This window comes from Polyodon spathula, chromosome 28, assembly GCF_017654505.1.
Source record: "Polyodon spathula isolate WHYD16114869_AA chromosome 28, ASM1765450v1, whole genome shotgun sequence".
In the NCBI taxonomy this organism is placed as follows: Eukaryota; Metazoa; Chordata; class Actinopteri; order Acipenseriformes; family Polyodontidae; genus Polyodon; species Polyodon spathula.
Window position 1 is genome coordinate 8,056,132 of NC_054561.1, and position 27,109 is coordinate 8,083,240.

General features: G+C 49.0%; 1 protein-coding gene across 1 annotated transcript in view; it reads left to right on the forward strand.

Annotated features, from left to right (window-relative positions):
- The window catches only part of LOC121301767 (disintegrin and metalloproteinase domain-containing protein 11-like), a 42,046-nt gene that overhangs the window by 10,460 nt on the left and 4,477 nt on the right, over window positions 1-27,109 (forward strand). The window contains 22 exon segments of the mRNA XM_041231365.1: window positions 5,788-5,870; window positions 6,831-6,894; window positions 10,834-10,906; window positions 11,261-11,367; window positions 12,498-12,572; window positions 13,306-13,377; window positions 15,166-15,332; window positions 15,592-15,676; window positions 16,042-16,132; window positions 19,274-19,325; window positions 19,461-19,465; window positions 19,468-19,559; window positions 19,703-19,774; window positions 20,628-20,720; window positions 20,875-20,955; window positions 21,442-21,492; window positions 21,877-21,940; window positions 22,477-22,576; window positions 24,333-24,371; window positions 24,752-25,277; window positions 25,595-25,709; window positions 26,715-26,805. Of these exon segments, the coding sequence (XP_041087299.1) occupies window positions 5,788-5,870; window positions 6,831-6,894; window positions 10,834-10,906; window positions 11,261-11,367; window positions 12,498-12,572; window positions 13,306-13,377; window positions 15,166-15,332; window positions 15,592-15,676; window positions 16,042-16,132; window positions 19,274-19,325; window positions 19,461-19,465; window positions 19,468-19,559; window positions 19,703-19,774; window positions 20,628-20,720; window positions 20,875-20,955; window positions 21,442-21,492; window positions 21,877-21,940; window positions 22,477-22,576; window positions 24,333-24,371; window positions 24,752-25,277; window positions 25,595-25,709; window positions 26,715-26,805 (2,198 nt within the window).

Here is a 27,109-nt window from a genome sequence, read left to right on the forward strand (position 1 = left end):
CACTCCAATGTTGCTTTGGCCTTGTGCTTGGGATCATTGTCCTGCTGAAAGGTGAATTTCCTCCAAGCTTCAGTTTTTTAGCGGACTGAAGCAGATTCTCTTGCAGTATTTTCCTGTATTTTGCTCCATCCATTCTTCGTTCAATTGTAACAAGATGCCCAGTCCCTGATGATGAGAAGCATCCCCACAGCATGATGCTGCCACCACCGTACTTCACAGTAGGGATGGTGTGTCTTGAGTCATGGGCAGTGTTAGGTTTGCGCCACACATAGCGCTTTGAGTTTGGGCCAAAAAGCTCTATCTTGGTCTCATCTGACCACAAAACCTTTTCCCACATCGCAGCTGGGTCACTCTCATGGTTTCTGGCAAACTCCAGACGTGCTTTCAGATGGTACTTTTTGAGTAACGGCTTGTTTCTTGCCACCCTCCCATACAGGCCAGTGTTATGCAGAGCTCTTGATATGGTTGACTGGTGCGCCATTACTCCACTCCCAGCCACTGAACTCTGTAGCTCCTTCAAAGTTTGAGCGCTGAGTTTTGATGGATGGCCTTTTCTTGGCAGTGCCTGGGTGATGTGATACAGCTTCCACTTCCTGATTATTGATCCAACTGTGCTCACTGGGATATCCAAACACTTGGATATTATTTTGTACCCTTTCCCTAATCTATGCATTTGTATTACTTTATCTCTAACTTCTGTAGAATGCTCTTTGGTCTTCATTTTCCTTCAGATTCACAGCCTTACCAATGATCCTTCAACACTGGGGTTTTTATCCAGAAAATGTGACAGCAACTTTAATGGTTCACAGGTGGAGGCCAATGGTAAGGTAATTGTGTCCTCGTTAGGGCAATTTCTTTCATCGGTGCAAACTGGGAGCTTCCACAGCACAGGGGTTGAATACTTATGCAAGCAAGATATTTCAGTTTTTTATTTTTCTTAAAAATATTTCCCAACATAAAATCAATGTCACCTTACAATAATTGATTCTGAGTTTCAGTGTTTAAAAATAAAATATCAAACAGAATGAAATTTCAATGTACCATTTGTAATTCAGTAATATGATAGAATTGGTCAGGGGTCTGAATACTTTTGCAAGGCACCGTATGTATTCCTGCTGTGTGGTTGTAATGGTAGAGCAATGGTAGAGCACAGGGCTGCTGTCTCTCATGTGGTTGTAATGGTAGAGCACAGGGTTGCTGTCTCTCATGTGGTTGTAATGGTAGAGGTAGATCACAGGGCTGCTGTCTCTCATGTGGTTGTAATGGTAGAGCACAGGGCTGCTGTCTCTCATGTGGTTGTAATGGTAGAGCACAGGGCTGCTGTCTCTCATGTGGTTGTAATGGTAGAGCACAGGGTTGCTGTCTCTCTGTGGTTATAATGGTAGATCACAGGGCTGCTGTCTCTCATGTGGTTGAAATGGTAGAGCACAGGGTTGCTGTCTCTCATGTGGTTATAATGGTAGAGCACAGGGCTGCTGTCTCTCATGTGGTTGAAATGGTAGAGCACAGGGTTGCTGTCTCTCATGTGGTTATAATGGTAGATCACAGGGCTGCTGTCTCTCATGTGGTTGTAATGGTAGAGCACAGGGTTGCTGTCTCTCATGTGGTTATAATGGTAGATCACAGGGCTGCTGTCTCTCATGTGGTTATAATGGTAGAGCACAGGGTTGCTGTCTCTCATGTGGTTATAATGGTAGATCACAGGGTTGCTGTCTCTCATGTGGTTATAATGGTAGATCACAGGGCTGCTGTCTCTCATGTGGTTGTAATGGTAGAGCACAGGGTTGCTGTCTCTCTGTGGTTATAATGGTAGATCACAGGGCTGCTGTCTCTCATGTGGTTGAAATGGTAGAGCACAGGGTTGCTGTCTCTCATGTGGTTATAATGGTAGATCACAGGGCTGCTGTCTCTCATGTGGTTGAAATGGTAGAGCACAGGGTTGCTGTCTCTCATGTGGTTATAATGGTAGATCACAGGGCTGCTGTCTCGTGTGGTTGACTTGTTCTCAATGCAGCGGTTCTTGTTGAGTATGCCCTGTTTGCATCTCTTCCGTTCCTGTGGGGAATCTGAGAGCAGTACTCCTCCTGCTAGTGTATTGAGGGATTCTCTGCACCCAGCAAGGAGATAAGCGAATACCTTCCATGTGTAATCAGTGTAACATCTGTGCAGCTGGAGCATCGATGGGGTACTGGATAAATAATGTATGAGAAGCTTTAGAAATGTAATGTGTGTGTGTGTGTTGACAGTATCTGCATTGTGTGTGTTGACAGTATCTGCATTGTGTGTGTTGACAGTATCTGCATTGTGTCTGTGTGTGTTTGTGTGTGAATGTTTCTCTGTGTGCATGAGTATGTCTGTATGTTTCTGTCCGTTTTGTGTGTATCCACTGAGAAGCCGCATTATACAAATCCCCCCTGGTTTTAATAAGTACTGGTGCCTGAGCCTGGGCCTGTGGGTGTGATGCTGCTGATATTGAAGTTGGTGTGTGCTTGCTGTTTGACCCCTTTGTAATGTTAGCAGGGTGTCTTACTAACACCCCAGGAACCTGGCCAAGCACCTCCTGATCACATGACCCTGCTGGCTGAGCTCCGGGCTCCAGACCAAATCAATCTCAGGACTGCAGACAGACTCATATTTAATTCATTAAAGGGATTGCAGCTAACCCAATCACTTCATACATCTCGTCTGTTTTGCACTTGCATTAGCTACATCACTCTCAAAAGTGCATTTTATAACAAGCATGTCATTGTATTTTAAAACATGATCTCTGGGATTTCAGGTTAAAGAAAGCTTTAGTGTAGTACCAGTTTTGCAATAGAAATATCATGTTTACTATGAAATGCGATGCCAACACATTACACTGATGTACTGGAGCCAGAGAGGAGAGGAGGAGGGCTGTCTGGAGGTCTCCCAGGGGATATGGAGGGTGGCTGGGCAGACTGTCGTGTGACTCCAGCCTCCCACCTCATCCAGAGAACCAGCCCTGCCTTTTCACCCATTTAAGAAAATGACAGCCTGAAGAGAGCCTGCAGATAATAGAATTCTGTATCCCAGTTTCCACTGATGAAAGAAATTGCCCTAACGAGGACACAACTACCTTACCATTGGCCTCCACCTGTGAACCATTAAAGTTGCTGTCACATTTTCTGGATAAAAACCCCAGTGTTGAAGGATCATTGGTAAGGCTGTGAATCTGAAGGAAAATGAAGACCAAAGGGCATTCTACAGAAGTTAGAGATAAAGTAATACAAATGCATAGATTAGGGAAAGGGTACAAAATAATATCCAAGTGTTTGGATATCCCAGTGAGCACAGTTGGATCAATAATCAGGAAGTGGAAGCTGCATCACAGCACCCAGGCACTGCCAAGAAAAGGCCGTCCCTCAAAACTCAGCGCTCAAACAAGGAGACTTGTGAGAGAAGCCACAGAGAGGCCAACAATCACTCTGAAGGAGCTACAGAGTTCAGTGGCTGGGAGTGGAGTAATGGTGCACCAGTCAACCATATCAAGAGCTCTGCATAACACTGGCCTGTATGGGAGGGTGGCAAGAAACAAGCCGTTACTCAAAAAGTACCATCTGAAAGCACGTCTGGAGTTTGCCAGAAAGCATGAGAGTGACCCAGCTGCGATGTGGGAAAAGGTTTTGTGGTCAGATGAGACCAAGATAGAGCTTTTTGGCCCAAACTCAAAGCGCTATGTGTGGCGCAAACCTAACACTGCCCATGACTCAAGACACACCATCCCTACTGTGAAGTATGGTGGTGGCAGCATCATGCTGTGGGGATGCTTCTCATCATCAGGGACTGGGCATCTTGTTACAATTGAACGAAGAATGGATGGAGCAAAATACAGGAAAATACTGCAAGAGAATCTGCTTCAGTCCGCTAAAAAACTGAAGCTTGGGAGGAAATTCACCTTTCAGCAGGACAATGATCCCAAGCACAAGGCCAAAGCAACATTGGAGTGGCTCAAGAACAAAAAGGTGAATGTCCTACAGTGGCCCAGTCAAAGTTCTGATCTCAATCCCATTGAGAATCTGTGGCACTATTTGAAAATTGCGGTCCACAAGCGTTGTCCAACCAACCTGAACAACCTGGAGCAAATCTGCCAAGAAGAATGGGCCAAAATCACTCCGACACTGTGTGCAAAGCTGGTATATACTTACCCCAAAAGACTTAAAGCTGTTATTGCAGCAAAAGGTGGCTCTACCAAATATTAATGTGTGGGGGTTGAATACTTATGCAAGCAAGATATTTCAGTTTTTTATTTTTCTTAAAAATATTTCCCAACATAAAACCAATGTCACCTTACAGTAATTGATTTTGAGTTTAAGTGTTTTAAAATAAAATATTGAACAGAATGAAATTTCAATGTACCATTTGTAATTCAGTAATGTGAGAGAATTGGTCAGGGGTCTGAATACTTTTGCAAGGCATATATTATATATATATATATATATATATATATATATATATAATATATATATATATAATATATATATATATAGAGAGAGAGAGAGAGAGAGAGAGAGAGAGAGAGAGAGAGAGAGAGAGAGAGAGAGAGAGAGAGAGAGAGAGAGAGAGATATGAAGTTTTTCTGTTCTGGCAGGAGTTTGTTTATTTTTTTATCTATCTGTTTAACCTGAACCCTGGATTACAACTAATCTGAGCCGAGAGAGAGAGCGGGCTCTCATGAAGCGAAGTTCCCTGTGTCCCATCTGCTGCTGTCCTCTCCTGTGAAACTCTCAGCCTGGACTCCACTCCAACATGAAGAAAATGGAAAGAACGGGGGATAAAAATGAGACTCCCTTTGCATAGCAGCTTGATCCATTCCTGCTTTTACTAGGAGTCTAATAATAAGACGCACCTGAGCTTGTTACCTAGACAGTGTGGCTAATCAAGCTGGTAGTAAAACCTGGAATGGGTGACAGTGCTATACAGTTGGAGTCTTATACCCATCCCTGCAACGAGTAGGGACTGGGATACAGAGCAAGCCCCCTTCCATGGGTAGCTACAGCACTGGCCAAATGTTTTGCATAATCCTATACAATTTGTTAATTGTGCTTCATCATGTTGAATGAAACCTGCTGAAAAATGTTACGTTAACATATTGAATTACACACCGCTTTGTAGTTTTCCCATATACTTAACGCAAAACTGACAAATAAAAAAATATGACATTTCGAAATCTAACATGAAATATGTACTGCTATTATGGCTTCCAGTGGACTTTAGCGACACCATTTTGTAATTTGAATGCGTAATGTTAAATAAAAGATCTAAATTACAGAAAGACAGAGCAACATGTTGAGAACGCATGCTTTAAGGACCACCGATGCGATTGTGATCAGCGTAATATGAAAATATACTTTTGTGTGCGCAATCGTTGTCATCTCCTTCGGGTTCAAATCCTGTGTGGTTTTTGCAGTGTGGTGACGTTACGGGGGATTTGATTGATGTCTTTAAAATCGTCAAACGGTTTAAATTACATCTTAGAGTGACTCAAAGAGGAAACGGACCTGTCAGTACATTTTAAACTCTGCGTGCACCTCATGGCAAAAATAAGAAAGTTATTTGTGGGACACACATTTAAAGGGTTAAGAAAGACAGTGGCACAGATCCTTCAGAAACACCATCATTAAAGATAGTAGTAGACAAGGGTTTAGGGGTTAGAGTTTAGGGTCAGGGTCAGGGTCAGGGTTAGGGTTACTGATAGACTAGGGAATCTAAACCGAGTGAGTCGTGGGTGTCGTCCCCAGTGTGTCTGACACTCCTGTCTGCTTGCAGGGCGGAGAGCACTGCTATTACCACGGAACTCTCCGAGGAATCCCAGGATCCTTCGCTGCCGTCTCCACCTGCCACGGCCTGCAGTGAGTACGACAGAGAGGATAATGAACCAGCCCCTTCTCAAAGTGTACTGCTCTGGTATCCATAGCACAGTGTAGTAAAGCACAGAGAAGATAATGAACCAGGCCCTTATCAAAGCACAGAGAATATAATGAACCAGCCCCTTCTCAAAGCACAGAGAAGATAATGAAATAGCCCCCTTTCAAAGCACAGAGAAGATAATGAACCAGCCCCCTTTCAAAGCACAGAGAGGATAATGAACCAACCCCTTCTCAAAGTGTACTGCTCTGGTATCCATAGCACAGTGTAGTAAAGCACAGAGAAGATAATGAACCAGCCCCTTCTCAAAGCACAGAGAAGATAATGAACCAGCCCCTTCTCAAACCACAGAGAAGATAATGAACCAGCCCCCTTTCAAAGCACAAAGAAGATAATGAACCAGCCCCCTTTCAAAGCACAGAGAAGATAATGAACCAGCCCCTTCTCAAACCACAAAGAAGATAATGAACCAGCCCCCTTTCAAAGCACAGAGACGATAATGAACCAGCCCCCTTTACAAAGCACAGAGAAGATAATGAAACTGTCTGTTTGCAAGCTCAGTTTAGCCATGTTTATTAAAAATGGGCGAACAGTCCAGGGGTTAGAAACACAGAACATAAACAATTCATGCACACAGTTAGGGGCATATTTTCAAAGTGTTTACTTGTCTTCGTTTAACTCCTATTTTTAGAAAGGGGTAAAAACGACTGTTAATTTTACAAAACTGGAACCAAACCGCTAGGTTCTGTATTTCCAGGTCTCTTGAGCACTCCACAGGTTTTGTTTCATTGTTTTGCAACATGTAACGTGATTTTTTTTCTTTTTTCCTAGAATAGGAGTTGATTAAAGAATGGGGGAAACATTTTGAAAACACGTTCCTTCATGTTTTCAGGTTGAAATGGTCTCTGAAGTGACAGTAACTGGTAAACTCTGCTCTCTCCTAGCGGTGTCTTCTCTGATGGAAACTTCACCTATGGGATTGAACCTCTTTCCAGTGCAGACAGTCAGGTAGGTGCAGCTGCTATTGAAGCTGTTCTCAGTGCAGACAGTCAGGTAGGTGCAGCTGCTATTGAAGCTGTTCTCAGTGCAGACAGTCAGGTAGGTGCAGCTGCTATTGAAGCTGTTCTCAGTCAGGTAGGTGCAGTTGTTCTGCTGACCTGAGGTGGGGGGAGCGGCCAGTGAACTGACCAGCTGTGCTGCCTGGCCCCTCGAGTCAGTAAACCCTTACCAAGGTACATTTGCATGGTCATTTTGTAGTTTCCCCCCCCCCCCCCGATGCTTTTTCCATGGTTATGCTGTTCGTCTTTTACTACAGGATGCCATTCATATGCTTTGCCATTCTCTCTATGCTTTGCAATGCTTTCCTTGTTGTTGTTTATTTATTTTTTGCTTTATCATACAACTCTGAGCTTCACTATGCGTTAACTGTGCTGCTGTATATTACACCCTGCTGTGCTTTTAACTTGGGGAAGGTTTTGTAAGGGAGCACCCATGTGCTGTGAGTCGGGTATAGTCTCTGGGAATGTGACCTCCCAGAGGGGCTGTCTGTTGCCAGGGGCAGTCTGCTCTGTTGTTGAAGTTTGACCTCCCTCTTGTTGGACACTGATCCCTGCGTGTGAGCGAGTGAGGTAAGACAGTTTCCATGTCACAGACTGCGGTGACTGACGGACGGGGGCAGGGGGGTGTAAGTGACCTTGCTGCTGTCTTTGGGAGGTCCTGTTTAATAAGTGATAGACTGAGACACACAAACGATGACATCAGCCATGCAAGCACAGCCTGACTGAGTCGTGTTCCTCTGGATTTGATCAGCTCATTTTTAAAGGGGTTTCCCGTTCATCTTACCTGCTTGATTGAAAGTGAATGTTTGGGGTACCTTTGCTGCAGAGGGTGTCGCTGGCTTCTTAAACAATGCTCTATTTCACTTTCAGAACTCTTTAGAACACTCCATAGTGAAGTCATTCAAACCAGACTCCAGTGAGCTGAAATAGAGCATTTCATTCTACTGCAGCATGGACTTCACAGAGGAGCTTGTTAATTCAATGCAGTGGTGCTGGTACCATTGCATAGACTCCAGTGTCTCCCTGGATGAGTTTGAGCCATGAGACCCCTCTCCCTGGTGTGGGGCTCCCCTTGTCCAGTGCACTGGGAGGTCATGGCCCCTTTTGCTGGTGTGGGGCTCCCCTTGTGCAGTGCACTAGGAGGCCCCGGCCCCTCTCCCTAGGTTTCTTATGATGAATGTTTAAGCAGCTGGTCTCTTGTTGGGTTTCACAGAGCAGCTGAGGTCAGGGCTGTCAGTCTGGGTGCAACGCAACTTTCCATTCTCCCCATTACCTGCTCTAGCCTTGTGTCAATCAACCTGCAGCCTCCAGAGAGTATGGAGACGTGTTAATAATGCAGAGACCTTCAGTTCTACGGAGCTGTGTGGGGAATTGCTGTGGTAGGGAGTGGAATTGGACATTCAAAATTGGTGGGTATAAAAACTACAAAACTGTTCCCTGCAAAAAAAAACTTAAAACACAGCATTGAAGACACTTTTGAGTAAGTTAGGTCATTTATTTCTAAGCCTGTGGGGACAATGGGGAAGCGATGACTTTGGATAAAGCTTGGACCCTGGTGCAGTGGGTGTGGTGGCATCACGCTCCAGCTCCACCCCGAACCCTCCCACATTGCATTGATTTGCTGTGGCAACAAGCAGCTCTGAAGCACTTTCCCCAGAAAGCCTGTCTGAAATCGATCGAGTTAAAGACCCTTCAGTCTTTACAATGCTTCCCTATGCTTTACCATACCTCTCTGTGCTTTACAATGCTTCCCTATGCTTTACTACACCTCTCTGTGCTTTACAAAGCTTTCCTATGCTTTACCAGACCTCTCTGTGCTTTACAATGCTTTTCTACGCTTTACCATACCTCTCTGTGCTTTACCACACCTCTCTGTGCTTTACCATACATCTCTGTGCTTTACAATGCTCCCCTATGCTTTACCATACCTCTCTGTGCTTTACAATGCTTTTCTATGCTTTACCATACCTCTCTGTGCTTTACCACACCTCTCTGTGCTTTACCATACCTCTCTGTGCTTTACCATATCTCTCTGTGCTTTACAATGCTTCCCTTTGCTTTACCATACCTATCTGTGCTTTACCATGCCTCTCTGTGCTTTACAATGCTTCCCTATGCTTTACCAGACCTCTCTGTGCTTTACAATGCTTTCACTGTGCTTCATTACACTTTGCTGCGGGAAACTTTTCTAAGGGTAGCCCCCCCCCCCCACACACACACATCTACAAGAGCAGTCGCTCGTCCCAAGGGCTGGAGCGCAGCGAGGGCCCAGTCCAATCCGAGCCGGAGGGAGCTGAGATCAGAGCAGGCAGACTGGCTCTGGCAGCCCCGCTAGTTCGATCCTCACTCCAGGCCTGCTCCTCTTATCAGATTGCCTGGCTCGCTGGAACGTGGCTGGGAGGGGGAGGCAGTGCCGGCTCTCACACCCTGAGGTGTGCACTCTAATCCCCCGGAGCTGTTGCCTCTGTTCTCCTGGTGTTAGAATCACCCGGCTACTTCAATAATTATTGTTCTGAGACAGAGGAGGTAACCCTACCCCCCTGCCCCTGCCCCTGCCCCCTCTCCTCTGAAATCTATCCCACCCGCGCAGGGGGCTCGTCCCAGGGCCACCCCTCCTCTCGGTAAGGGGAGGTGATGCAAGTCGCTGAAGCCATGCAACACGGGTATTAATACACACGCAGATCAGAAAGCTGAGAGCTGGATTTGGTTTCAGTCCATTTCTCTGACTATTCACAAACTTGTTTGTTTCATCAGCTGTGCTAACGCTAGTGTGACAAACAGCATTTTATGACACAAGCCAAAACTAACCAATTTAAAAAGCAGACAGCTGAAAGACCGATTCACAGCCAATCAAATATAATGGGAGAGACTGCTTGCTAAATATTCTAACAAACGCAAACTTCAAAGAAAATCAAGGACCGCTCCGTATAAACTCATGTATCTACATTATTCCTTATTGAAAAAATAAATAAAGTCTGTTATTCTTCTCAAAGAAAAACAAACTTGCAAAGAATGTCTTTTTCAATGAAGATAAATTACCGTAAGTGGAATAATAGAAGAGCTTTCAATCCAAACAGAAGGAAAAAAACAACATAATACAGTAGAATCAACCCTGAAATAGCACAGGGTCACACTCTTCATTGTGAACGAGTTCGGCTCTTTCAAAGATTCTGAAATGGCTTGCAGGTCCTTCTCAAGCTAGGGGGCGCTGTCGGGTTCTCTGTGTTTTAAATGGGAGCTGCTGTAGGATTTGTCAAAGCATGTTTGTTGAAATGCTGGGTTGTAATGGCTTACTGTCGCCACTTTCTAAATCGCTCAGATGAAGAAGGTGGGGGCAGTGATTTAGTTCTCTGTCAGCGTTGATGTTTCTTAATGTATTCGCAAGCCTGGTTTCTGTGGCTTTAGCAACGTACTTCCAGTAATCTGGCCTGCGTTGCACTTCCACTAGCGACACCGCAAAGAAACCATTCAGGGGTGTGTCGCCCTTGAGGTGAAATGACCAAGGAAGTGCAACACTAGCTGAAAGAAGGGCTTACAAACAGATTTCTTTCAGTAGTACCAGGTGCCGTGTTTTAAACTGAAAATACCTGTTCATTATAACACCTTTCAAATCTTGCGCAGCTGAGACTGATGCACAGGGATGGAAATCAGACTCCTATTGCATAGCAGTTACACCCATTCCAGGTTTTACTATGAGCTTGATTAGCCCCCAGTGTATTTGTCTTATTAAACTCGCAGTAAAACCAGGAACGGATCAAACTGCTATGCAACAGGAGTCTTATTCCCATCACTGGTGTCTCTAATGGAAGTGTAAAGCAGGAAGGCTTTGAGGAGTTTATGTGCCTGTGTGTGTGTGGCTCCTAACCTGCCTGCCCCTCTCTCTGTGCAGGGTAGCGATGCTCATGTGGTTTACAGGACCCCTGGCCTGCCCCTGCCCCTGCCCCTGCCCCTGCCCTGCCCCAGTGAGTATACCGTCTTCATTCATTCATTCATTCATTCATTCACTCAGTCCTTTTATGATTCATTTTTCGTGCTGTAATGATGAGGCCTGACTTAGTTAATTCAGCAAGGTCAGTAAAAGACAGCTGTGATTGTGCAGCCTGTAATTGTAGATCTGTTGTCTCATAAATTTCCTTTTACTCCTCCACTACATTGTGTTGCTTAAATCATTGAGCTACACTGACTGGGGCATTTTCAACACAGCTCAGCAAGTGAACGCTGTCTTTCAGCTAGCGCGTGACTATAACACAGATATACAAATGCTGACTGCCTGGGAGTTGAAAATGAAGGATGAATAGTTTCTATTTTTGACACAGATTGCACTGATGGAGTCAACAGTGACAGCACTGATGATGTCACCGATGACATCACTACCCCAGAGAGAGGCTCCTCCGAGCAGCTCCGGACTCGGTCGAAGAGACAGGTAAGGGGTGGGTCCCGGGACCCCGCATTTCTAGAAAGAATCCCGAGCAGACACAAGAGAGGACGTGGCATCTGCCGTCCTAGTGCGTGTCTGAGACAGGCGCAAGCTGCAGGCTGACTAGAAGCTCTGTCTCTGTGTTTACAGTCAAGGAGTGCTAAACTTCATCTGCTGGCATGCAATCGTTTATTTATATACTGGAACTGGAACTTTGACCCATTCGACTCATTGAGACCATTACTTTCAATTCAAACACAAAATGTCTCGTTTCTCAACAACACCCACAGTACAGAAATGCCATTAATGATCAACAACATGCTAACATGTTAAAAAAACAAGTAATGCTGGAACATCTCAGAAAAGCTGGAGAGGAAATTAAAACAAGGTAAAGGCAATCATCCAAATAAAACTGAAGCGCTAACAGGTAACGAGACAGAACTTGTGCACAGCCCTGAAACACGACGCTTAAAAAAACACCCGACTGTACCGCTGAACCTCGTCGTCTTTAATATCAGCATCACAAGAGAATCCGTGGATTAGAAAAAATAACAGGCGGGCCCCTTCAGTGAGTTACAGGAAAGCAATCCCATCTCGGGTTTCTGTGACAGTTTAGAAACTACTTGAGCTTCGCTCTCATAGTTTATGACGTCACAGAAACCCTCGATGGAATTATTTTCCTGTAACTCACTGAATTATGGTGGAAGGTATTTTGAGCCACGATGTTCTGAATATATATTTAAGATGCGAGTCAAACACCGTGGGAGAATTGATCATAATTATTGCAAGCGAATGCATCGTCTCGATTCATTTGAAATGATCTGGTATTATTAATGGTGCGAATCAGAAGGCAAGGACCTGTGTTTTAATCTGTAGGGATGCTGCTGACATTTGTGAATCCATCAAATGTGTGTAATGAATTAATATGCTTTATTGGTTTATCTGTCTCTCTTCCCCTTCTCTCGTCTAGCTTCTAGCTTTCTTCTCTCTGTTCTGTATTTTTCATTCATCCAGACTCTTCCTTTTCAGTGGACCCTGCCTGTACTACACTGTGTATAAAGCCACTGACTGTGTGTGTGTATTGAAACCTGGGCTTCATTCAGCTGACTGTCTGTCTCTCTGGCTGCCCTCTGCAGGTGCGCCATGCACAGCCCACAGTCCAGAGTGAGACCAAGTACATCGAGCTGATGGTGGTGAACGACCATCACCTGGTGAGTACCGTTTCCTTGACAACCCTGGTGAGCACTGTCTCCATGACGCTACCAGTTAGGAGGTGGGGCCTGGAGTCCTGTGGCGCACACAGGCTCCTCAGTATGGGTGAACTGCACTGCCCCTTTGTAGTAAAGACAGTCCTTCAGAGGCACTGTGGCCCCTTACACATGCACACACGCATGCACGCATGCACACACACATTATACACGCACGCACACACTATACACACACATGCACGCACGCACGCACACACACACTATACACACACACGCACGCACACACTGTGCTTCATCCACAACTGGAATGCAACGCGAGAATATGGAGCAGCTACAATAACTAATACTGACAGTCTCTCGCCATGTCTTGATTTGACTTCTGGTCTAAACCTTAGTGGTTTTAAGGGTGTGTTGGTGTTCCTGGAAGTGAATGCTTTGTGTTTTCATTCTGAGAGGCTGCTGTGTGTTGAACCCGGGCTGCCTTTAGCTTGTGCTTCGCTCAGCCCCTCGGTGCTGGCAGTAGCTGGCTCCAGTGTCGTCTGTGTGTTGGTTTTGCATTGCGATGTACTGGACTGCACCTCAAGACACACAAGATCCTCAGGGACTTCAAATATGCAGCTGTGTTGGGTCAGTCCCAGCACTCTCACGAATCTCTCTCAATTAACAAAAACAGTGTGCCTGTGTGGAGTGTGCTGGTTTAACCCCTTGTGAACTCTCTCTCTCTCTCTATATGCAGTTCCAGCAGATGCGGAAGTCAGTGGTTCTGACCAGGAACTTTGCGAAAGCCATCGTGAATCTGGCCGACGCGGTGAGTGAGCCTCGAGACAGGACACCAGCTAGAGGATGAGCTGAGCCCTTTTGTTGATTTATTTATTTATTTATTTTTAGGACTGGTTTTGTGTGGAAATGTTCTTTTTTAAAATGCCTGCAGTTACAACATTGGGCCATCTGGGTGGCACTGTGTGCTATGCAAATCTGCAAAAAATCTGTTACATAAAACAACTTTACAAAAATCATATATCTTTATTTCCTAGGTGGCATAATGAAGACGTACCATCAAGGGGATTATGATTTATTTTCTTGAGCATTTTTTTTTTTTTTTTGTCTGGCAAGAAGCTTGGCATGAAACCCCCGACCCTTTCCAAGCTCCCTGTGCATGCATTGCTGAGTGCAGGGCAGCATGGTAATATCAGAGCTTTACACAGATAGCTATATATATATCAAATTCTAACACTGCTGATGGAATATTCTGTACCAATACTGCACTAATGGAAATAGAGATGATAATATTGTATTCCTTATTGATCGCCTTGCTATAGTAATATAAAGCATCCCAACTCTCTCCAAACACAGACTACTGTAGTATTGTTTTTCAAACCGTGTGAAAACTTGGTATTGGCATTCCTTTGCAGCCGCTTTTTGCTTTACAGAGCCGTGCAATAGAAAACATACAGAGACAAAAAGACATGGCTGAGACTCGATTAACCTACAGCGGTAGTTGTTTTTGGTTGCACACAGCTTTTAGCTGTATCTTGTGATGATACTGGTACGGACGTTTTGTAAAACAATTTATTGAGGGTCTCAAAATGGTGATGGTGTCTGATTGGTTGGGCTGATGAATCGTGCATGGACTTACTGCGAATGTGGCTCGAGGAAGACAGCCCATTTTACCATGGTACTGACACCTGATTGGCTGAGCCGTTGAAGGCTACATCTTGAGAAGCGCTTGTCTGATTTTGTTGAAGCTCTGCATGGGCGTCTGTTCTGAAGCGATCTTCTCCAGAGGGTGCAGGTGGGATGGCCTGCCCTCTCATCGTAGGGACTCTTCTAACATGCTACTACAGTGGACTGGCTTGCCTTGGTTTTGGAGTTTGGAAAAGGTGTCTGTAAAGCTGAGGGAACACAAACACACTCTCTCAGGAGCAACGGCTTGAAACCTGCTTCCAGGAGACCACTAGGAGACCTAGTTTGAGGCGGCTGTATCAAACCCCAAGTCTCCTTGCCTGGTGTGCCAGGCAGTGGCCTGAAACCTCGTCTCCTGGGCTGTGGCTTTGTGTTCCCTTAGCTTTCCTTTTCAAGGGGAGCACGGGGACCCCCTGTGTTTATTGCATTTTCAAAGCACTACATTGAGAGTCTACAGTGGCTCATCGGAGACCCGAAAACCAAACACAAGTTTATAATGTCGAGCTCTTGAGATCAAGCACCCTGATTATTATTATTATTATTATTATTATTATTATTATTATTATTATTATTATTTCTTAGCAGACACCCTTACCCATGGCGACTTACAGTTGTATACAAAAAATACATATCAAGAATTACAGAACAATAAAGAGGAAGATACAAAACACAACACCTTCAGTCCTTGATTTGATGTCGGGGCAGTTCAGGAGCAGATGGAAGTGTTGATAGTTACATCAGGGTTAGATATGAGTGCAGGTGAAATGCAGGGTTCTGTCGATTTGAGTAACAGTCGTGATCTCAGAATATGCACGGCGCGTGTGTTTGAGCCACTGTAGAAATCTCCAGGCCGAGGCTAGCGCTGATGTTAAAGAACAGGACTTATTTGTTTGTTTGTTTGTTTGTTTTTTAGATCTATAAAGAGCAGTTGAACACCAGGATTGTGCTCGTTGCCATGGAGACCTGGTCTTCTGAGAACAAGATCTCCATCGGCGACGACCCCTTGGTGACCCTGAAGGACTTCATGAAGTATAGGAGGAAGAGCATCCAGGAGCACAGCGACGCCACCCACCTGTTCTCGTGAGTACTGCAGGCAGCCGGCTCGGCCACTCTGTGTGTCTGTCTGTGTGTGTGTGTGTGTGTGTGTGTGTGTGTGTGTGTGTGTTCTGTGTGTGTGTGTGTGTGCCTCTGTGTATCCGACTATGTGTCTCTGTGTCTGTGTGCCTCTGTTTCTGTGTGTCTGTGACTATGTGTGTGTATGTGACTCTATGTGTGTCTGTGTGTCTGTGTATGTGTGTGGTGAGAGCGCACTGACAGTCATTTCCTCTGTGTCCTGCAGGGGGCGCACCTTCCAGAGCAGTCGCAGTGGGACAGCCTTCATCGGGGGGGTCTGCTCACTATCTCGAGGTGGGGGCGTCAATGAGGTGAGCAGGGGGAGGTTAACCAGTCTTCAGTTACCCTTATTCCGAGCACCAACTCTGTCATTATATTAGAAATGCAAGCTGCTCTCTGTGGTTCTAGCTGGGGAGCTCAGGGGGTGAAGTAATTATTCATTACTGATTAAAAACGATCCAGTTCCTACTTGAATACTTTCACACATCACATTACATCCACATTTCAACAACTGAGCTGATTAATTTGTAAAGCAATCAGCAGAATACGCTGGAGCCACAACCAGGTGGGAATTAAAAAGCCAGACTGGAGACCTTGGGCACGCCCCCTCGTGTCTCCTGTGTGGCGCTGTTGGTGTTCATGCTGTCCTCTCTAAGCAGTGTCTCTCTGTCTGCAGTATGGGAACGTGGGCCCCATGGCAGTCACCCTGTCTCAGAGCCTGGGGCAGAACATCGGCATGATGTGGAACAAACAGCGTAGCTCCGCAGGTCGTCCAGGGAGGATGGGGGCTGGTGGGGCGGGGGAGCCCGACGGTGGGGGGGGTAGGAGGGTGAGGGAGCCCACTCCCTCGGGGGGCCCCCCCCCCCCCCACACCCTCGGTCAGCCAAAAGGGGGCGGGGGAGCCAGGAGGGTGGGGAGAGGAGAGCTGGGGAGCCAGCCAGGGGAGTGGAGGGCTCCCGCCAGATGGTTGGAGGAGAGGGCTGGGGGAGCCAGTTGGGGGGGAGTAGGACGTGGGAGACCCTTGTGGGGGAGGGGGGCGGGGGCCCCAGATGTGGGGAGGGGGGGTGGGGGAGTCAGCAGGGCAAATCAGTTGCAATACAGAAGCAATGGGAGGTTCTGATACAGAAGCAATGGGAGGTTCTGATACAGAAGCAATGGGAGGTTCTGATACAGAAGCAGTGGGTTGTTCTGATACAGAAGGAATGGGGTGTTCTGATACAGAAGCAATGGGGTGTTCTGATACAGAAGCAATGGGGTGTTCTGATACAGAAGCAATGGGGTGTTCTGATACAGAAGCAGTGGGGTGTTCTGATACAGAAGCAGTGGGGTGTTCTGATACAGAAGCAGTGGGGTGTTCTGATACAGATGGGGTGTTCTAATACAGAAGCAGTGGGGTTTTCTGATACAGAAGCAATGGGGTGTTCTGATACAGAAGCAATGGGGTGTTCTAATACAGAAGCAGTGGGGTGTTCTGATACAGAAGCAATGGGGTGTTCTGATACAGAAGCAATGGGGTGTTCTAATACAGAAGCAGTGGGGTGTTCTGATACAGAAGCAATGGGGTGTTCTGATACAGAAGCAATGGGGTGTTCTGATACAGAAGCAATGGGGTGTTCTGATACAGAAGCAATGGGAGTTTCTAATATATTTGCACAATGCTGTACATGCTGCAAAATGCGCAGAATTACTGCATGGAGTTTATATGAAGTGGATGAGGTCTGTACACAAGCAGACTTGTTTCAGTCCATATAACCCTCAACGGGACTTCGGCACAATGACGTTTCCATAGACTCTGCCTGCTTTTCAGTTCCATGCAGTTCCATGCAATGAGAGTCTGTTCAGTTTCCAGTGAGAGCCAGTTCAGTTTCCAGTGAGAGCCCGTGCAGTTTCCAGTGAGAGTCTGTTCAGTTTCCAGTGAGAACCCGTGCAGTTTCCAGTGAGAGCCCGTGCAGTTTCCAGTGAGAGTCTGTGCAGTTTCCAGTGAGAGTCTGTGCAGTTTCCAGTGAGAGCCTGTGCAGTTTCCAGTGAGAGCCCGTGCAGTTTCCAGTGAGAGCCCGTGCAGTTTCCAGTGAGAGCCTGTGCAGTTTCCAGTGAGAGCCCGTGCAGTTTCCAGTGAGAGTCTGTTCAGTTTCCAGTGAGAACCCGTGCAGTTTCCAGTGAGAGCCTGTGCAGTTTCCAGTGAGAGTCTGTGCAGTTTCCAGTGAGAGCCTGTGCAGTTTCCAGTGAGAGCCTGTGCAGTTTCCAGTGAGAGCCTGTGCAGTTTCCAGTGAGAGCCTGTGCAGTTTCCAGTGAGAGTCTGTGCAGTTTCCAGTGAGAGTCTGTGCAGTTTCCATTGAGAGTCTATGCAGTTTCCAGTGAGAGTCTGTGCAGTTTCCAGTGAGAGTCTGTGCAGTTTCCAGTGAGAGCCCGTGCAGTTTCCAGTGAGAGTCTGTGCAGTTTCCAGTGAGAGTCTGTGCAGTTTCCATTGAGAGTCTATGCAGTTTCCAGTGAGAGTCTGTGCAGTTTCCAGCTGTCGATATTAAGCTGAATAAAAGTCAGATTTTCACAGCTGTAAAAGGTGAAAGGATCCTCTCACACTGAGGTGAGGAGTGCACTGTGTGTGAGAGAGAGACAGGTTGTTGCAGATTGCAGAATCACTCTCCACGTGAACTGCATGCTAATACTTCTCTCCCTGTCACACTCTCTCTTTATTGTCATTCCTGATCACATACATCGCCATTCCAGCTGCTGAATTAATTAACATCCCTGATCAGGGATGATTTATAGTGCTAGCCAGTCCACGAGTGCCATCTGCTGATAGGAAAGCCTCAATGCAATGAAAAGAACCGAATGCAGTCAAACCCGGCACAGCTAGTTTTCTTCATGAGGAACTTGTTGAGCAGAGTAGCTCTCCTTTATATTTTTCAGTTTTATTATTTCTCCCCAATTTGGTATGCCCAACTATCTTATATCCTCGGCTCACCGCTCGCAACCCCCCCGCAGACTCGGGGAATGGAGGCTGGAGCACGCGTCCTCCGAAACGTGCTCCTGCCAAGCCGTCATTTTACACACTGCAGACCCACAGTGCCAGAGGACAACACAGATCTGGAGGCTCCACTGCAGAACCGCAGGCGCCCTGTCGGCCACAGGGGGCGCTGCTGCGTGGTGAGCTGTGGAATCCCCTGCCGACCTAAGCCCTCCCTACCCGGGCAGCGCTCGGCCAATTGTGCGCCGCCCCCTAGGAACTCCCGGTCACGGTCGGCTGTGACATAGCCTGGACTCGAACCTGCGATCCCCAGGCTACAGGGCACATCCGCGTGGAGCGCCTTTCGGACGTTTTTTAAATCATTTCTGAGCATGATCATAACAAGCGCAATGATTGCTGATACAGTTTAATAGAAGTTTAATTTGAATGGAAGGTGATTGCACTGAGAGGCAGTGATCCTCTCGTGATATCGTCACTGTGAACTCCACACCCAGGTGGGAGTGTGCCAGCAGGAGAGGCTGTGGCTCCGTTTCAGTGCCGCAGTGCTGAGCGCTGGCAGTTCTGTAACCATGCTTCATTGGAAACGGGAGAGCTCTTTAAATCCATCAGTGTACTGCAGCTCCTAATGGGATTGTGAGCTCATCAGGATCGCGTTTCTAACACTCAGCTGTCTGCTTTTTCACTTCTTTTCATGATTATTTGCACATTAGCTGTGCTCTGGCTTTGTCAGGGCAGTGCTCTGGGAATGTAATGGGATCCCAGTGGTGTGCACCCCATGGAAATCTTTCTGTAGGAAACTGACAGCATCTCTCTGTCTAGCTGCAGCATCTCTCTCTCTCTCTCTCTCTCTCTCTCTCTCTCTCTCTCTCTCTCTCTCTCTCCTAACTCTGTGTTGTACTCACTTTCCATTTCCCCCTTTCTGTAACCCCCCTCCTCTCCACAGGGGAGTGCAGGTGTCCTGACTCCTGGCTCGGGTGTATCATGGAGGACACTGGGTAAGCTCTCACTCTCGTCATTACAAACCCTGCTATTGTGGGCTCTTCATTTCAATGTCTCCGTGGCCTCTCAGTCTCTCTAAGCACTGTCTCTCTCCCCCTCCCTCTCTCTGTCCCCCCCCCCCCCTCCCCCAGGTACTATCTCCCCGGAAGTTCTCTCGCTGCAGTATTGATGAGTTCAGCCATTTCCTGCAGGAAGGGGGGGGGAGCTGCCTCTTCAACAAGCCGCTCAAGGTGAGCTCCGAGAGGCCGTGTCTGTCCTGACCCTGTCCACTCTGACTCTGAGCTCCGAGAGGCCCTCGCCCCGTGTGTGACCCGACCATGTCTGTCCTGACCCTGTCCACTCTGACTCTGACTTGTCTCCTCTGTCCCCTCAGCTGCTCGACCCCCCTGAGTGTGGAAACGGCTTTGTGGAGACGGGGGAGGAGTGTGACTGCGGCTCTCCTGTGGTGAGGACCTGGGGGAGGGGGGGTGTGAGCGTGACTGCGGCTCTCCTGTGCTGTGTACCTGGGGGAGGGGGTGCGGGAGTGTAACTGCGGCTCTCCTGTGATGAGGACCTGGGGGAGGGGGTGTGGGAGTGTGACTGCGGCTCTCCTGTGCTGTGTAACTGTGGTGAGGACCTGGGGGAGGGGGTTTGGGAGTGTGGCTGCAGCTCTCAGTGCTGTGTAAACTGGGGGAGGGTGGGTGGGAGTGTAACTGCGGCATTACCTGTGGTGAGGACCTGCAGGAGGGGTATGGGAGTGTGGACTGCGTCTCTCCATGTGGTGACTGACCTGGGGGACCCCACTCCTGGGTATGCCTCCCCCATACTGCGGCTCTCCAGTGCTGTGTATGGGGGACCTGGGCAGAGGGGGGCGGGGGTGGGCGTGAATGTTTTCCACCTTTCTAATGTGACTGCCGATGAGGACAGTACTGGACGGTGGGGGGGAACTCGCCCCGTGGCTGAGTCGTGCTAGGAGCGAGTGCACCAGGGTTGCTGATACGCTGCCTCGAAGTATGACGCTGGAAAGAGGTATGATCGACTGGGCTGCTGGACCGCTATAGCTTCATGTTTGTACAGAATTTATAAATGACTGCATCAAAAAGACACCATGCAAAGGAAACCAATGCACACATGAGGTCTGAAATAAACAACTGGACAGTCTACCGGACAGCCTGCTCCTCTCCTGGGCAGCAGGTCATTTTAATTTTTTGAAATGTTTTTATGCTGTTCAACTTTTATTTTCCAACGAATGGAAAGTGTTTAAGAACATTGGGATATCCGTGTTCCGAGTGACGCTTCTCTCCCTGTTTCCCCTGCAGGATTGTCTGAAGAGCGGGGGCTCGTGCTGTAAGAAGTGCACCCTGAGCCACGATGCCATGTGCAGCAACGGGCTGTGCTGCCAGAGCTGCAAGGTGAGGGCCGCATACAGAACATCAGCTCCCACGTGAAGTGCCTCCTCCCTTCTGCTCCGCTTACTCGGCTGTCCTTTTCTGATTTTTCTCACCGGGGTTATGCCAACCAAACCCAGTCTGCATTTCTAACCCCCGAGCCTCCTTGCTGTTTCAGTACGAGCCCCGTGGAGTGGTATGCAGGGAGGCTGTCAATGACTGTGATATCCCGGAGACCTGCGCCGGAGACTCCAGCCAGGTAAGCATGCTCTCCATCTGCACAACGAAACAGGTAGCTCTGAGAAGGGTGACAGTTGTGTGTTCCATGCACAGGAGAGAGAGCAGATACTCCAGAACAAATCTGCACCTGTCATCTCTGATACGTGTATGTAGCGTTCTGTACAGGAGTAGACATGAACGTGGCGAGGCTGAGAGAGAGGCATGTTTATGGTGCCAGTATAACCCACACACTCCCAGTCCTGTAATTCTATTGCACATGGCTTTCTAATCATCACCAACCTTCATTCATTTATTCCATTGCTAATTTATAAATCTAAGGTAAAAGATTGCTCCAGAGAATGCTGTTTAGTGACTCTGTGGGTTGTGAAGTCACTGTTCTGAACAGACTCTGCAGCTGAACGGAATCCTGAGAGGTATGATTTTTGTTTTGTTTTGAAGCAGGAGATGTGGAGAATACAGCACGGTACCAACTGATGTCTCTTTTTTTTTTCTTGTTCGATTCCAGTGTCCTGCGAACGTCCACAAGCTGGACGGCTACCCCTGCGAGACTGGACAGGTAACCCCGCTACAGATCATGTCTTTAGAGTTCAGTGAAAAACAAACAAGAACATTCAACTAGAAATCTAAACTAAATGATTTTTTCAAAAGAGACCTATTAAAAATTGCATGACAGATGTATTGCGAGAGAGCGAGGGCAGCAGTAGCAACAGCAAAGCAGGCAGTGGCACTGCCCAGTGCAGTGGTTCTGTAATAATGGGTACAAAGGGGCTGCCTTTGAGAGAGTGGCATCGCAGTTCATGTTCTGACTTGCTAATAAACACAGCTGGGTCCCCACTGCAGGTCTGATATCCACTGGGATGCCTCTGCTGGCAATACTGGCCTCTGCTAATGGTTCTGCTAGCTGGTGCTTTGTGACTGTGTCTTTCTCTCTGTCCCTCAGGGACGCTGCTACAGTGGACGCTGTAAGAACAGGGACGGACAGTGCAAGAGCCTCTGGGGCCACAGTGAGTACTTTATGAAAACACAGCCCTGATAAAACTGATTGAAATAGTTTCAGTGTCTTAAAAGAAGATAAGTCATAACAACATTTTGTATTCTGTTGAGCTGCGGTCTGTGCTCTGTGTGTCAGTGTGTCTGTGTTGCAGTGTTTGTGCTCAGCGTGTCTGTGTCAGTATGTCTGTGTTGCAGTGTCTTTGCTCAGCGTGTCTATGTTGCAGTGTCTGTGTCAGTGTGTTTGTGTTGAGGTGTCTGTGTTTCAGTGTATATGTCAGTGTGTCTGTGTTGCGGTGTCTGTGTCAGTGTGTATGTGTTGCAGTGTCTGTGTTGTGTCTGTGTTGCAGTGTATTTGCTCAGCATGTCTGTGTCAGTGTGTCTCTGTTGCAGTGTATTTGATCAGCGTGTCTGTGTCAGTGTGTCTGTGTTGCAGTGTCTGTGCTAAGCGTGTCTGTGTCTGTGTTGCAGTGTCTGTGCTCAGTGTGTCTGTGTTGCAGTGTCTGTGCTCAGCATTTCTGTGCTCAGCGAATCTGTGTCTGTGTTGCAGTGTCGGCAGACCGGTCCTGCTATGAGAAGCTGAATGCCGAGGGCACAGAGAAGGGGAACTGCGGGCGAGATGGGGCCGGCTGGATACAGTGCAGCAAACAGTGAGTCCCACAGTGAGGGCTGTATCTGCTCACTGTGACTGACACTCCCCTGATCCACTGAGCACTCACACACACCCCACTGACACCCCCCTGATCCACTGAGCACTCACACACACCCCACTGACACCCCCCTGATCCACTGAGCACTCACACACACCCCACTGACACCCCCCTGATCCACTGAGCACTCACACACCCCACTGACACCCCCCTGATCCACTGAGCAATCACACACCCCACTGACACCCCCCTGATCCACTGAGCACTCACACACCCCACTGACACCCCCCTGATCCACTGAGCACTCACACACCCCACTGACACCCCCCTGATCCACTGAGCACTCACACACCCCACTGACACCCCCCTGATCCACTGAGCACTCACACACCCCACTGACACCCCCCTGATCCACTGAGCACTCACACACCCCACTGACACCCCCCTGATCCACTGAGCACTCACACACCCCACTGACACCCCCCTGATCCACTGAGCACTCACACACCCCACTGACACCCCCCTGATCCACTGAGCACTCACACACCCCACTGACACCCCCCTGATCCACTGAGCACTCACACACACCCCACTGACACCCCCCTGATCCACTGAGCACTCACACACCCCCACTGACACCCCCCTGATCCACTGAGCACTCACACACAACCCACTGACACCCCCCTGATCCACTGAGCACTCACACACCCCACTGACACCCCCCTGATCCACTGAGCACTCACACACACCCCCACTGACACCCCCCTGATCCACTGAGCACTCACACACCCCACTGACACCCCCCTGATCCACTGAGCACTCACACACCCCACTGACACCCCCCTGATCCACTGAGCACTCACACACACCCCACTGACACCCCCCTGATCCACTGAGCACTCACACACCCCACTGACACCCCCCTGATCCACTGAGCACTCACACACACCCCACTGACACCCCCCTGATCCACTGAGCACTCACACACACCCCACTGACACCCCCCTGATCCACTGAGCACTCACACACCCCACTGACACCCCCCTGATCCACTGAGCAATCACACACCCCACTGACACCCCCCTGATCCACTGAGCAATCACACACATCCCACTGACACCCCCCTGATCCACTGAGCAATCACACACCCCACTGACACCCCCCTGATCCACTGAGCACTCACACACCCCACTGACACCCTGTGAAAGAACCCTGATCCACTGAGCAATCACACACCCCACTGACACTCCCCTGATCCACTGAGCACTAAAAAACCCCCTGACCCCCATCGACTGACACGACTCTGAGTGGTAATGCGGGACTCTACACGTATGACTGCACACTGACAGAGAGGTGACATCTAGGACACCTGCGCACTACACCGTCTTGGACTCACTAATCAAGGGACTCTGACACCCCTAACAGGACACCCCCCGGTGTCTGAGCACCTCCAGGAAGCACTAGTGTCTGTGGAATGACCGGAAGATGTCGTGGAGTCTCTCTGGTCTAGATTCAATGGGATTGAGACGAAAATAAAGAGTTCTGATGCCTGTCCGAATATTGAGAATGAGCCAGCTTGACCGTCTACCCTCTCTCAGAGGGACTTCATCACAAAGCTCTTCTCTCTCTCTCTCTCTCTCTCTCCTCTCTTCTCTACTCAACTGCTCTGTAGCCCGATGGCACTGACCTGGGCTATGTGGAAGACGGCACTCCCAGGGACCCAACGCTGATGTGAGCTCGAGCGGTGACTCACCAGCGTCACCCTGTACCAGCTGAACAAGTACCTGGACTGCAGGTGAGTACCTGCTCACAGCACGGGGTGAGAGAGGGGAAAGGAGGGGAGGGCAGTACCTGCTCACAGCACGGGGTGAGAGAGGGGAGAGGAGGGGAGGGCAGTACCTGCTCACAGCACGGGGTGAGAGATAATGTAGGAGGGGAAAGGAGGGGAGGGCAGTACCTGCTCACAGCACGGGGTGAGAGAGGGGAAAGGAGGGGAGGGCAGTACCTGCTCACAGCACGGGGTGAGAGAGGGGAAAGGAGGGGAGGGCAGTACCTGCTCACAGCACGGGGTGAGAGAGGGGAGAGGAGGGGAAAGAGGGCAGTACCTGCTCACAGCACGGGGTGAGAGAGGGGAAAGGAGGGGAGGGCAGTACCTGCTCACAGCACGGGGTGCAGAGAGGGGAGAGGAGGGGAGGGCAGTACCTGCTCACAGCACGGGGTGAGAGAGGGGAGAAGGGGAGGGGAGGGCTGTACCTGCTCACAGCACGGGGTGAGAGAGGGGAAAGGAGGGGAGGGCAGTACCTGCTCACAGCACGGGGTGAGAGAGGGGAAAGGAGGGGAGGGCTGTACCTGCTCACAGCACGGGGTGAGAGAGGGGAAAGGAGGGGAGGGCAGTACCTGCTCACAGCACGGGGTGAGAGAGGGGAAAGGAGGGGAGGGCAGTACCTGCTCACAGCACGGGGTGAGAGAGGGGAAAGGAGGGGAGGGCAGTACCTGCTCACAGCACGGGGTGAGAGAGGGGAAAGGAGGGGAGGGCAGTACCTGCTCACAGCACGGGGTGAGAGAGGGGAAAGGAGGGGAGGGCAGTACCTGCTCACAGCACGGGGTGAGAGAGGGGAAAGGAGGGGAGGGCAGTACCTGCTCACAGCACGGGGTGAGAGAGGGGAGAGGAGGGGAGGGCAGTACCTGCTCACAGCACGGGGTGAGAGAGGTAGTGATCGGAACAAGCATCTCCATCTCCCTCCCATCGCCCTCCTCTAGGGGAGACAGGGAGACCCCAAGGGGGACTCCTACTCCTTGGGATGAGGGCTCGTCACAGCACACTAGCCTCCCTCTGACAGCAGGGGGGGAGAGAGGGGAGAGGGGGGGAGAGGAGAGGGGAGAGGAGGGAGAGAGAGAGGAGAGGGGAGGGGAGAGGAGAGGAGAGAAGGGGAGAGGGGAGGGGGGAGATGGGAGGGCATTACCTGGTTGTGGTTCCTAACTTTCCCCATGTGCCCCTTGTGTTGTGTCCCTGTGCAGGTGTGCAGTAACGAAGTGAAGTGTATCTGTGAAAGGGACTGGACAGGGAAGGACTGCAGTGTGTTCGACCCCATCCCTGAGCCCAAGCCTGGGGGGGATGAAGAGAAGTACAAAGGTCTGTGTCCCTCGGACCCCCCCCCCCCAGCCGCTGCATTGTCCTTGATATCATACAGGAGGAAACGCGAGGCCCGGGCAATGAAAGATCAACAGGGGTGCACATTGATCCAGCCCGGAGTAAAAGCTGGCCCGGCCCCAGCTGTGTGCAGAGGCAGCCTGGGGTGTCTGTCGCTCCTCAGTGTTCAGCTGTTGGGGGCAGCCTGGTTCTGAAGGCACTTGGACACTTTGCACTGCTGTGAAGAGACATTCAGAGGGATTAGCCAGGAAGAGGCAACCTTTTCATCCATATTATTATTATTATTATTATTTATTTGGCAGATTCCTTTATCCAAGGTGACTACAAGTGTTACAGAGCAGTACAGGGTTACAATGCAAGATTCATATTTAATCACAGTGTAGATTAGAGTAAGTGCAAATAATACTACTAACATACAATATGAACTAGGGTGCAGCGAGTTAGGGTTCAACAAGTTATCTGTACAGTGACATAGTAATAGTGCAGGGATCCCCGAGGGTCCAGCAGCAAGGAGCACAGATCATGTCTAGGGAGGATGGAGAGAAGGCATGGCCAGTCTTTTGAAATATTTGCAAATATAAGAATAAAAGATCTTGACCGGAGAACAGGGGACAGAACAGCGAGCGCAATGCAGAGGGGAGGAAAAGGATTAAAAGGAATTGGCCAGCTCTGTGTTCTCTGTGGTTGAAACTGATTTAGATCATTATTGTAGCACAGGTGAAAGAGAAAGAGTGTTCTTTTGTGACCCCCGCCTGTCTTGTTGTCTTGCAGTCTGCCAATGAAAGACATTTGGCAAAGCTGAGTAGGAGAGGAGAGGAGAGGAGAGGAGAGAAGGGGAGAGGAGGGGAGGGGAGGGGATTGCTACTGTTCCTTTCTTTTGTCCAGTCTCTCCTTCTCTTGGTCAGTGTTGAGGAGCTGTTCCATGAGGTGCTGTTTTCTGACGTCTGTCTTGTGGTCTTGTCCCCCTCCCTTTGTCCCTCCACACAGGTCCCAGTGGCACCAATATCATTATAGGGTCCATCGCTGGCGCCATCCTACTGGCCGCTATAGTCCTAGGGGGTACAGGATGGGGATTTAAGTAAGCACACTGCAGCATGCCTCTATATTCCTGTCTGCTTTTACCTGAGCCTGCCCCCAGACTGCACACATCCCCCACACACCCCCCCCCCCCCCCCCCCCCCCCCCCCCCCCTCCCCACCCCCCCCCCCCCCACCCCCCCCCCACACGGGGGGTTCTTGGACACTCAGCCCGACCCCTCCCCAAGAACTCTCCTTTTGGCTCGGCCCAGATCAGCCAGCTTAATCGTGCAGCTGTGTGTTTGTACTGGAATGCACACGAGACGCCCTCGTTATCAAGCAGAGCTCTTTCAATAATTTGGTTTT